The sequence below is a fragment of the Myotis daubentonii genome, chromosome 2 (assembly GCF_963259705.1).
Source record: "Myotis daubentonii chromosome 2, mMyoDau2.1, whole genome shotgun sequence".
Classification (NCBI taxonomy): domain Eukaryota; kingdom Metazoa; phylum Chordata; class Mammalia; order Chiroptera; family Vespertilionidae; genus Myotis; species Myotis daubentonii.
In genome coordinates this window covers 192738453-192751547 of record NC_081841.1, presented here as the reverse complement: position 1 = coordinate 192751547, position 13095 = coordinate 192738453, and the positions used below count along the sequence as shown (strand labels likewise).

At 41.7% G+C, this 13095-nt stretch overlaps 1 protein-coding gene across 5 annotated transcripts in view; it reads right to left on the bottom strand.

Annotated features, from left to right (window-relative positions):
- ATP11A (ATPase phospholipid transporting 11A) overlaps positions 1-13095 on the bottom strand; it is a 144405-nt gene that overhangs the window by 16912 nt on the left and 114398 nt on the right. For 4 of the 5 annotated variants that reach the window (XM_059685140.1, XM_059685142.1, XM_059685144.1 and 1 more), the window contains exons 19-25: positions 10728-10979; positions 8558-8732; positions 6180-6282; positions 5780-5925; positions 4953-5012; positions 4037-4164; positions 3052-3187 (exon numbers count right to left, since the gene is read on the bottom strand). In XM_059685140.1, the coding sequence (XP_059541123.1) occupies positions 3052-3187; positions 4037-4164; positions 4953-5012; positions 5780-5925; positions 6180-6282; positions 8558-8732; positions 10728-10979 (1000 nt within the window). The remainder of the gene's footprint in view (positions 1-3051; positions 3188-4036; positions 4165-4952; positions 5013-5779; positions 5926-6179; positions 6283-8557; positions 8733-10727; positions 10980-13095) is intronic. The other variant, XM_059685141.1, reaches the window with a different exon arrangement.

The following is a 13095-nucleotide window of genomic DNA, read 5'->3' as shown; positions in this document are numbered from 1 at the left end:
GACAATCAATAAAACAGGGCATCTAATTATACCACCAAGAAGATGCATTCTTGTTTGTCAGGACACACCACCAGAACAGTGATGAGCATTATCACCTCCACGCTGCCCTGCCACCTTAGAACCAAGGCCATCGCCATCAGTCACCTGAGACTACCCTGTATTTACTGGCATTTTGCAGGTTTACTTGAATTACTACAGAACTAGCCCATGACACTACTTTTAGTTCTGCAAGTGATCTAACACTCTTCTTCCCCAAACAAAAATTTAAGCATCAACAATGCAGAATGAGAAAGGCTCCCTCTGGAGATGCCCAGGCACAGTGTGTAGGGGTGTGTGTGTGTGTGTGTGTGTGTGTGTGGAGAGCGACAACAGCAGGCATGCAGCCTTGGCCTTGCACTTGACCTGGAGTGGCCTTGGACTATGCCAATCTCTTGGAGCTCCTGTCTTCCTAGTGACACAGGTAAGTGTTCACACTAGGTCCTTTACACCCTTATCACTCATAATTAGGGATGCTATGAGTGTTATTCATCTTGCTGTTACAACTCTAGGTCCTTAGATTAGATTATTTAACTTCTATAGAGCACTAGTGAATTGGAGCAAATTTCGCCTCTAAAATGCATAACTATAGACAGACAAACACCTCACATTAAATACCTTATTTGGCACCAACTGCCCCACGTACTGCTTCCTAACATCACTATGTGTCTCAGAAGCTTTTCATACGACAGGATGTGCATTATGCGTGTTCAATCTTTGTCATGACAGGCCAGTGAGCAGAGGACTCTCACAGCTCTTGGCCAGTGAGTGGCAAGTCACCCACTAGGGATTTCTTAGTGGGAGTGGTACAGGTCAACTTGTATTTTCTTTACCCTGGTCTCTCTTTCTGTCATTGTTTCAAATTCTAATAAATAGTTTTGTCCAATAATGGCTGAACAAAGGCATGCAAGTGGTAATTATAGGAGATATAAAAGTGTTGCAGAAAAGCATCATTTTAGAAGTTGAGACGTTAGTATTTAGGATCTGTAGGGGCTCAGGGCATCCTTAAGGAAACAGGAAATAGGATGTAAGTCAAGAATTGGTAGAAATCTTTGGATAATATGCAAGGCTTCAACACAGCACTGCATCCACTGAGCCACAGCGGTATAAGGAGTGGCTGGTGGAAGTTTGGTTGGAGACACACCAGGGCTACTGGAATTGGAGCAGGAGGAGAAGATGCTGCTCAGACGTCAAGTTGGCAAGGCCTCTCTATGGTCTGTACCTCAAAGCCCCACCACACTGGTCAACCAGCACTCCCTATAGGTTCTTCAGGCACACCTATAATTTTACTATGTAACACGGAGATTAAACAATTACTGGTAAGCAGCAGCATGGACTACAACAAATACTATAATTTTGTACCAAATATCCTGGGTTTGAGTTCTAATTACCTGACTTTGTGAAAATTTTTTAACCTGTCTGAAGTGAAGTTTCTTCAACTACAAATATGTCCAGGGGCGATGGCAGTTGAGAGAGGATAAGATTTGTGAACATGAACTGCAAATAAAGTGCCTGATGAATGGCACTTACTTCCGTATCGGCTGGCTACCACGGTCCTGGAATTTCATCCTCAGGACACAGAAGCTTAGTTCTTTTTAAGATACATACAAGACGCTTACTTAAAGCGTAACCCATAAGGACAATCTTATAAAAGAAACATAAAGAACAATAAGACAGCTCTGTTAAACGACATTTATGGCCTGCTACCATCCAGAAATTATTCAATTAAAATAAACTAAGACAAAGAACAAATTCCAGAAAAATGCAAAGTTTGTAGAAGAGTGAAAGAAGACTTTAAAAAATTCTCAAGATCAATTTAGTAAAAACTGATTTACATTATAATGAAAGATAACTGCACCTTTTAGTAACAAGAAATGAGAAACAAATAAATGGGTAAACAAATTCTATGGGACCTGTAGCAAGACCTTTGGGTTTTAAGCCAACAGCTCTAAGAGATGAGCCACACAGGAGGACAACATAGGGAGAGGTGTTCTGTCAAATAGGAAATGAAGCAAACTTCTGTTCACAAGCCACCCTTATTTACATCAACAACAGTGTTTATTTTTAGGGCTAGGTAAATATGTAACATTTAGGTAGGGCACAATTCTGACATGTGCTCCATGTCTTTTGCAATTGTCCCAGGTAGCACGGGTTTGCCACATTCAAAGCAGTGTCCCCAACAGGCCCCGCATGCCTGCATACGTTGCCTCTAATTTAAGGTAAAGGGAAGCTCAAACAAGTCAAACTGAAAACCGTCACTGACTCAGTGGCAATCCTGACACAGAAATACAGAGATAAACACCAAGTACAAATGATCAAATGTACACAGACTTCTCTAATACAACTTTCGTCTACAGGAAGGAGAGGGGAGCAGCAGCTAATAGTGTTTCTACTGACAAAGCACACAGAAGAAGTCACAATTTGAAAATATTTTCAAGAAATATTTTATCTAGAATGCACTCCAAAAACATATAGAGGACACACCCACAATTGTCTTACCATGTGTGTGTTGGTAGTCATTATCTGAGAGTGGGAAGGAAAGCAAGTCGCAAAAAGAAAAAAATCAAGATACAAATAAAACAAACCCTAGAAATTATGCAACAACCAGAGAGCTGATGTCTATTAGAAACTATCAATCTACTCATTGCAAAGGAAACAGACACTTAAGGACATGTGAAAAAAAAGGGGGGAATGTGTTAAATATGAAATTCCCATATTAAATAAGCCATGCTTGGTGGATCTAACTGAACCGCTAGATAAATAATGAATGGTGAAATATAAGTTACAGAAACAAAGTCTGAAAACCCTCAGGAAGGGGATCTCCCACAGTAGGCCGAGTATGCGGAGCAGTGTATTTACTGACGTATTATGACCTGTAAGTGATTTGGGAGCTAGAGACCCAAATATCAGGAGACCCCACAGGCTGTGCTGAATGACTGCACTGACCCCGGATCGAACACCAATCGAGGGTTATTCCCAAGCAGCCAAGTCAACAAGACCCAGTTCAGTACTAACCTGTCCATTGCTGGTCACAGATGCATTTTCAAACATGAAGTAAGCACCAAAGAAAAATACCAGAGCGTCAAATACTCCTAAGAATGTCCAGTAAATGAACACTCGCCAGCGGAGTAGAGCGTTCTTGGTGATATCTCTGTGGAAGGAAAACAGTGACAACATAGTGGCTGCGTTCCATTAAAATAGGCCTCGGCCAGGGACCCCACTATCTCCACTGTGCTCTGCAGTGAGCACCTGTGTCCACTAGGGGCCTCTAAGTCACTGGAGAGATTTCACAACCAGGGCACTGGCGTGGGCACCATCCGCCCATCCTGCGTGGGTGTCCCAGTTTCACAGAATCTCTCTGTATTCTTTCTTACAACCACCTGTGAATCTAAGGTTTTCTGAAATACAGTAAGTTTAATTTAAAAAGCCATAAAAAACCGCAGTAACACAGACATATGCCAGACATCCTGAAGTGCAGTTCTGAAATAACAAACATCATTTCCTTGTTATTAAAACATACTTTTCAAAAAGCAGAAAAGAACACACCAAAATCAGATCTGTTAACTCCACCCCCCACCCACTTCACTGAATAAAGCAGAGCATATGTGGTTTTTTAAGAATAATTTAGGTCATAGATGCATTGGGGTTATAAGGGGATAGACATCCTTACCCCAGTCCTTCCGTAATTTATCAAAAATCATGGTAAACAAATAAAATTAAAAAAAGGCATGGTAAAGAAAACACAATATGGCAAAATACAAACTGGCTTAATATGTACATTTCAAATGCAACATAAATCTTCTATCTAAATTTGAAGTATAATCAGTCAAATTACATTGATTCTTGTGTAAGGACTCCGGTAAAAGCAAGTGCATCAACTGACACTGAATGTTTCTGGTTTTTAAGTAATTCAACCAGGCACTTATTTGGAGGCACCGCTCTCTGGCTGCCTCGTTATTATTCTCCAAGCTCTAAAGCAAGTGTGCCTGCGGCTTCGTACCTGTAGAGGGAAGGGTCCCTCTTGAGTGTGTCCATGCTGACGTGCTGCTCCATCAGGCTGTACAAGAGAATCGGAAGGGAAGTGAAACTGATGTTGTACAGTGTCAGGTAGGCGGTGTCGTACAGTGTCTGCAAGAGGGAGAACATCCACTGAAAACAGCGCCCGTGCGCCTCGTTAAACTTTTTTGATGTTTTGTCAAACATACATTTTTAATTTGCAAAGACTTTTAACATGAGCATTCTGAAACACAGACAGAGCCTTCTTTCTACAGATTTAGAAGGACCAGGACAATTTTCAAAGCTTCATGATGCCAACTAGCCAAGGTTAAAACCATGGCTGAGAGAAGGCCAGACGGTGACCCGCCCCATTTGGACACTGCAAACTTGCAACAAAAAGAGTTGCATAAAAGCTTGCAATTTCGATCGCCATCTTCACGCTCCCATTTTCCCCAGTGCTGGACCCTTCAGATGAAAGCAGGTGGCCACAGCCCATCTGAGCAGGACAGGAGAACAAGTGAGCGAGGGAAAGGAGGGGCCCTGACAGTCTCTTCTCCCGTCAGATGGCCTGCATGCCTCAGCTCGGCACCTGAAAGTGTCAGAAGCCAATGAATTGTGAGACACCAAGACAGAATCTCAGATTTAGATTCAGTCCATTCAGAAAGCCCAACACAGCTCTCCCGGGCTTGGGGTAGGCAGGTTACTCGCTAGGCCCCACGGAGAGCATGCAGTCAGCAGACGTGGGCCCCTCCACGCCACTCCTTCTCTCCACCCGCTGATGGGCTGCTGCGGGCACTTGGGCCTCCCTCCCCATCCTGGCCTGATGCCTCTGCTGTCTACTCTCCCCCCACTGCAGCCACCCCCATGTGGGAGGGAGATCAGGCTCAGGGGGGCGTCTGACTTAAGACATTAGGACTCACCTGCTGTGAAAACCCACAGAAGAACTGGTATAAAAACTGAGGGAAAATGAAGCAGACATTCTGAAAGACAAGTCACATGCCTGTTAGTTCAAGGGCACATTGGAATAGGCATCTAACCTCCTCCGAGGCTGTCCACGGGACACCACTTTATCTGGGGAAAGTGACCCAAAAGTGTCCTACATTCTCATAGGAGCAGGTAATGGGCTTTGCATTTTTCTCTCTTTTTTAATAGCACCTACAGTGCATATGTGACCATGTTCTGGTAACTCTGAGAACAGATAATGTAAAAGCAAATTTGTTGAAGAGATAGGAGGGAGTGGTGTCAGTGTAAACAGGAAAGAATCAAATTGCATAATGAATAAGGAATTAGTTCAAGGAATCATAAAAGAATGCTCCTTTCTCATTCATTTTACAACTGATATCTTCTTATTGATTCCACATGAAATTGTGTGAATGGGAGAAAAGCGCTAGGATCAGCCCCTTCCTTGCTGACAATTACTTCTATTTTTACATAAATCAACCCTTAAGGCAGTGGTTCTCAACCTTCTGGCCCTTTAAATACAGTTCCTCATGTTGTGACCCAACCATAAAATTATTTTCGTTGCTACTTCATAACTGTAATGTTGCTACTGTTATGAACTGTAATATAAATATCTGATATGCAGGATGGTCTTAGGCGACCCCTGTGAAAGGGTCGTTCGACCGCCAAAGGGGTCATGACCCACAGGTTGAGAACCGCTGCCTTAAGGCATCTGTCAAATGTGTCATTCCATCGCAGGTAGTATATTTCACCGAAACAGTGAGAGGGGCAAGGAAGTACTTCCTACCTTATAAAAGAAGTATTGCACAAGCTCAGATATCCTAATGTAATAAAAATGCCCATGAACGAGTAGCATCTTCTTCAAATGCTTAAATTTAGGTATTGCATAGTCACTGTTCCTTGCAGCCTGACGACCTTCCTTTCCAATGACACCTATAAGAAGAGAATAAATGTGCTGAGTACACGCTTTCTCAACAACATGCAAGTGAAAGTGGGAATAAGAAAGTAAGGTTAGATACAACCATGGCTGTGAGATTTCTCAGTCATGAACGTACTAAGTCCCAGATGCTGCCCTGTGTCATCTGAAGCCTATGACCTTGCCTTTGGCTGTATCCCCTTCTTGTCTAGCTGAAGTGATAAACCTCAGTTACCAAGATGCGCAGGAAATAAAAAAAGAAGAGGCTTACCTATGCCCACATGGGCCTCCAGGATCATGCTGACATCATTTGCGCCATCACCGATTGCTAATGTAATAGGGTGCTCTTTTGAAAATTTGATTAATTTAACAATCTGGAAAAGAAATACAGAATTGATCTTCTCTGTTTTACTTTTGATAAGGTTAATAATTAACTAAGTATAAATAAGGAAGATATAAGTTAGGTAAGAAAAATGAAAAAAATTATTTACTTAGGCAGGGGTGGGGGACCTTTTTTCTGCCAAGGGCCATTTGGATATTATTTATAACATCATTTGTGGATCATACAAAACTATCAACTTAAAAATTAGCCTGCTATATTTGGTCAAGCACTTAATTAACTCACCCCTAATGCCTTGGCTGGGCCAGACCAAATGATTTTGTGGGCCTTATACAGCCTGCGGGCCGGATGTCCCCACCCCTGGCTTAAAGTAAGTGTACTACATTCGATCTATTTTATCCATATAAGATATATTTCATATATATTTTTTAAATATATTTTATTGATTTTCCACAGAGAGGAAGGGAGAGAGACAGAGAGTCAGAAACATTGATGAGAGAGAAACATCTATCAGCCGCCTCCTGCACACCCCCCAACGGGGATGTGCCCGCAACCCAGGTACATGCCCTTGACCGGAATTGAACCTGGGACCCTTCAGTCCGCAGGCCGATGCTCTATCCACTGAGCCAAACCGGTCTCGGCAGATATATTTCATATTGAAAGAAAAAAAATAAATAAAGCAAAAGTAGCTAAGGTTTGATTACAGTGAGATACGTAGGAAATGGCTGGTTAGCAACCTGAAGACAGACATAAAATAGATGAAGTAGTTTTCAGTTACAGCTACACTACATATTTAAACAGAAGGGAAAGTATATTTAAATATAAAAAGAAAAATCTGAACATTGGATTCTATTAGAAAATATTACTATTCCAAACTATTTGTTATCTAGCATCTACTTTTTAAAATAAGCTATTCTTAATGCTATTTTAGTTTTCAAACTTGTCATGTGTGTAAAAACAAATCTGACAGTCCAATGCAATGAATAATTTCCAAATGTTTTAGTCAATTTCTTGGGACTCACTATTTTCCATTCATGTGTCTAAATGATGGTTTGAGATACAGAAGTAAAAAGATGAGGGGAAAAATGTGTAGATTGCTTTCTTTGTTTCAAGATGAGAGACTGAAACAAAAATTAATTTGTATAAAAGTTTGTTAGACTCGGTTCAGAGCTGTGTTTAAATATAGTGGATATAAGGTTTACATAGAATCAGACACATAAGAGGGCGGTAGGGAATAAAACCATTTTTTATCTTAGATAGAATGTATATGAGTTTTCGAGTCTCAGCTTGTCCTCACAAAGAATTACCCAGGGAGGTCGAGTCCTATATTCTTAGTAAGACCGCCACTTAACAGATTAGTGTAGTTCACGTGCGAGGATGCTAAACATGACCTCTTTGCATGTGATTTTCAGTACTTCACCTTAACCCACTGGGTTAGTCTGAGCTGTTACTGTTTTCTTTCATGAGTCATTCACAAGAAACTGGTCTAGTGTATCTAAAATGTGGTTTAACAAAATTGGAACTGTTGTAGTTTGATATCAGAAAGAGATCTATGTTCACATATGTATGCCATAATGCTTTAAAGAGTCTTTTTTAAAAAACCATCAGGTGTGTGTTTCCACAAGAATATGTTGCAGTGGGTAGAACATGAGTTAGGAGTCCGACAAACTGGAAACCAGATTCTGGCTGTAATTTTCCAAACGCCTCCTTTTAGAAACATTACCCTGGTTTTCTGCACCTCAGGTACTTCATTTGTAAAAGTAGATTAACAGCAGCCATCTATCAGGCTGATGCTGAAGGTGAAATGGGTTCATGTGACTGGCTCAGTAACGCTGAGGTCACAACGTTTGCCTTCAGTGTGTATTCCTATCAACGATTATACCTTTGTGTGCGGTTTTATTTTACAAGTCAGCCAGAGACATCTCTCCTAGAAAGGGTCATCCATTTGATTCAGTGAACTCGTACTAATCACAACAAGCAAAACAAGATCCATGTTTTAAATTTCTATCACATTTACTTCTATGTAAAAACGGTGGTACTTTGCTACATTTCAAAAGAAATAATCAGTGGTTATGACAACTAGTGAATGGCTTTCAGTATTTAAATACCCGTCAATCTATAATAAAAAAAGTAATATGCTAATTAGACTGGACAACCTCCCGGACGAAGCCAGGGATGCGAGGGAAGCCCGGGTCCCGGGTGCCAGAGGGAGGCCGGTGCCAGCAGCCAGGGGAAGGAAGGCCTACTCCTGCACGAATTTCATGCATCGGGACTCTAGTTACTAGATAATAAGGGACGGGAGCACGGACCTGGGCCTTCTGCAGGGGGGCCATCCGGCAGCACAGCACGGCGCTGCAGTTCCGGCAGATATTCAGGAACAGTTCTCGGTAGTTGCTGCAGCTGCCATCTTCTCGGGGTTTCATTATTAAAGACAGCGCAGCTCCATCAATGATTAAACCATAGTCTTGCATATCTGTTGAAAGTCTGTTAATGACACAAATCAGAGAGATTCCTCAATAACTAAGTTTACAGGTTTTAGAAGACCACATAACTTTCTTGAATATCTAGAGAGGCTACAAATCCATGATCAAGGGATTACAAAACTAGTACAGTAACCTGATGTTGTCAATAGGTTCTGCGGCTTTAAGCCAAATGATATATAAGGAAACCGATTTTACCATAGGCTGATGTACACAAGAGTTAAATTCCCATGGTGTCTCATCAACGTTATAGCGAAACAGCACTGAATGAAATGATGTTATTCAAGGACCTGCTTTACAGTAATCCCTCCCTTATCCTCGGAGAACACTTTCCAAAGAGCCCCCAGTGGTTGCCTGAAAAGGCAGGTAGTACCAACCTATATACACTATGTTTTTCCCTATACATACATACTTCTGATGAAGTTTAATTTATAAATTAGGCACAGTAAGAGACCAACAACAATAATTAATAATAAATAGAACAATTATAATAATATACTGTAATAAAAGTTATCTGAACAGGGTCTCTCTCTCTTTGTCTCTCTTGTGGATACACTGGACAAAGGGATGATTCACATTCCAGGTGGGACAGAGGACGGCTTCAGACTTCACCATGCTACTCAGAACGGTGCACAGTGAAAACTTGTGAATTATTTCTGGTATTTTCCATTAATACTTGCTGACCATGACCACAGGTAATTGAAACTGGGGAAAGCGAAACTGTGGCTAGAGAGGGACTATTGTATTTCTTGTTTTATCAATATGGTCTTTAAAGTACTCAATGTAAAGCCTTTGACTAAATTTTAAAATTGTGTTTTAATTAAACATTCACATTTCACGTAGGCAAAGCAAACACACAGTTCTAACTGTGGATTCATGTGTGTGTCCCGGTACTGCCCAACCATAGGAGGAAAACATTTATCTTGCAGTCTGAAGAGGTCAGTCCTTATTCCCAAACTTCCCGGCCACATTGGCCACCCTCAGTCTTTATCTTCACAGCTAATATCTCCTTGGTATTATGCCTAAATGACTGCATTGGGAAGAACATGGTTATAATATTTCTCTTTGCTGGTTTTCAAAATTATAAGGCATATCTCCAATTCCCAAAAGGAACTCTGCAGATTAGGTGAAGGGAAATAGCTTTGTACCACTTATGAACACTTTAAAATTTGCATATGATCAGAGAGCTGCTTTTGCTTTACCTACATTAATGACAACCTAAAACGATTCAAAAAAAATCTATTCTTAGATCATGCAAGTAACACCAGCAAGGACAACATTAATAAAATGTACCAGAATAAATTCTGAGTATTCTTGGGAAAAAACCCAACTCTGGAGCATATATTGTTTTGTCTTAACAGACAAGCAATCGTGTATTATTAATATTTCTTTCCCTGGTCTGGCAGATGCCCTGAGGAATCCAAAGTACCATCTGTCCTCCCCCACCCCCCACCCCAAGTGTTTTAGAAACAGATGAGAATGCGGCCAGTGTGGCTCAGTCGTTGAGTGTCAACCTATGAACTAGGAGGTCATGGTTAGATTCCCAGTCAGGGCACATGCCCGGGTTTTAGGCTCCATCCCAAGTAGGAGGCATGCAAGAAGCAGCCGAACAATGATTCTCTCTCACCATTGATGTTTCTCTTGCTCTCTCCCTCTCCCTTCCTCTCTCTGAAATCAATAAAAACATATTTTTTTTTTAAAAAGACACATGAAAATGATCCCATTCACAGTATTTTATAAATCAATCAATAAAGTATTTTGTATCCTTTAACCAGCAGTGTGAAAGTACACACACACACACACACACACACACACACACACACCTCTCTTATGCACACCCTCTATGTAAAAAGACACGTTACAGTGGCTAAAAAGAAATAGCTCTGCTCATGCTTCAGGTGGTCCCTCTAACCACGCTGATGCTGTTGCTGACGGGAGGGCAGAACCACATTCCCACAAGGGTGTTGAGGCTCTCTCCTTGCAAACGGAGGTCACCTACCCTGAGAGGTTGTCCCTGGTTAAGCTGCCGTTGCAGCGCAGGACAGTTTTACTCAGCTCAAACAGGACATCATGTAAACTCTGCTCCTCGATTTTCTTGGTGGTTAGCTCAAGCAGCTGTGTGTTCCTCCTGAAAAGTTTGCAGGCGTAGCAGGTGGCTGCCGCCGTCTCCATCTTGTCCCCGGTGAGCACCCAGACTTTGATGCCGGCCTTCTGCAGAGCTTCTATGGTGTCGGCAGCTTTCTCCTGGAGCCTAAGAACCCAAACACGAAACAACAAACGCCAGGGCTGACAAAGGCAAATCAAAACAAACCTTCAGAATTAAAAAGCACCATCGCGCTGACTCATGGTCTTACGGTAAAGTGCCCAAACCTGTCTTTAAAGTGGATTTATTTTTTACCCTCCCCCCAACTAAACACTTTCTAATACCTAGTAGATAACACGGACAAAATATCTAGAAGTAAGGGCTGTCTTGCATGGCCATACACCAGCATGACAGTTTCGGTCTAGCTGGGACTCACTACCCGGAGAGGCTTTGGGCAACTGTAAGAAAGATCATAGAGCCATCAACAACAAAAAGTCTAACCCAGGGAAAAATGAGATCTGGAAAAGAGATGGTCAGTACTAGTCATTACCTTTTATTTTGGCAAAAACTGTTCAAATTTTGCCTCTTACCAAGCTGGAGCCCAGGTTGCTGTAAACCACGTAACACACTGACAACGTCAGCAGAGACTCTATGGCTAGCCGGCATCACAAGCTTCCCTTCTCGTGTGACATTTCACTTTGATAACCAACGTAAGGGCTGAGGACTTGACCACCACCCCATTTTACGTGTGGAAGACCCAAAGCTTGCAGAGGTTACAAAACGTGTCTGAGGGTGAACGGCTCTCTTGACATTGGTCAGACCGTCTCGCTATCCATGGAAGTCTGGCATCAAAACCATGCTGGCCTCCTTTGGGGGCCTAGCACTTTTCTCGGTTTTAGGGTCTGAGGTTTTGATAGGCGTGTGGAGTAACGTTGTGTCTCTCTGCCAAGCACTGCAGAGAAGAAATGGATTCAGATTCTGACTGGAAAGATTTGGTTAGATGTTGGAATCATCCTCTAAGGTTGACCACATAATCATAAATATTCTAGAGAGAGAGAAAAATCTCTAATTTCACCTTTTTTTTTTTTTTTAAGGATACTGAGGCTGAGGGTGGTCTGCAAAGAAGCTGGCCAGAGCTTTTAAGGATGTACACAAATATCATCACTTCAAAGCCACTGGCCCCTATATGTGCCCACCCACGCCAGCATCTATTATCAATATTATGATGTCTCAACTCCCCACTGACTCAGTCTGCTCCACAACCTTCTTGAGGGGCCCCTGCACATCGGCTCTGCTTGCTTGGTTCCTCCATCCGTAAGAGCCTTCCACTTTCCCACCACTTCCTTCCAGGCTCAGGCCCACCCCCGCCAGGCAAAGCCACCCTACGGAGTATCTCTCTCCTGCCGGATGCACAGCTCCGTTCTATGACACCGTTCCACGCTGTAAACCTGTCCTGTGCATGTTATGCTTTCTCATGTTTATACTTGTGTCCATACCCGTTATACTCTGGACTGAATGAGGAAAGGGACTAAAGAAACAAAAACAAACAAACACACAAAAAACCCAAGCAAACATGGAACAAACTGATCAGTCTCAGAGGGAAGGTAGGGGTGGGTGGGTGGGAAGAGATTAACCAAAGAACTTATATGCATATATGCATAACCCATGGACATGGACAATAGTGTGGTGAAGGCCTGGAGTTGGGGCGGCAGGGGAGGGGTCAGTGGAGGGAAAAAGGGTATGTCTGTATTGCTTTCAACAATAAAGACTAATTTAACAAACAAAAAACAAATCCAAACAAACCCAAAACTTCCTGCATTGTCCAATCTCATGCTATTGAGATTGAGATCGCAGTAAATGCTTGTTAAAAACACAGAAAAACTGTAGGCTTCGGGTTAAGGATTTAAATTTTGGACCAATATATAGATATTAAAGACTTTCAACCTTTATGGGAAATAAAATCTCAGTAAATGTATTGAAGCTTCTATTTTATTCTTTTAAATTGGAATAATTTTTTCTTTTCCATTTCTTTACTCTGTTCTCAGCGGGCCCATGGCCATTTCTTAGTGCATTAAGCCTTAAGTAGCTTTAAGCTCTTGTTTCAGACTTGTCACAGATTGGATGCTCTTTCTTCAGTAATTTTACCAGTTCTTCTTATATTATTTACAATATTCCCCCTGATTACACTGAGCATGTTAAGACCTACATTTTTACACCTGCATTTAGAAAGAACTAGTAACAAATTTAGACACATATTAGTTATTGATTCCATTCTAAAGAATAA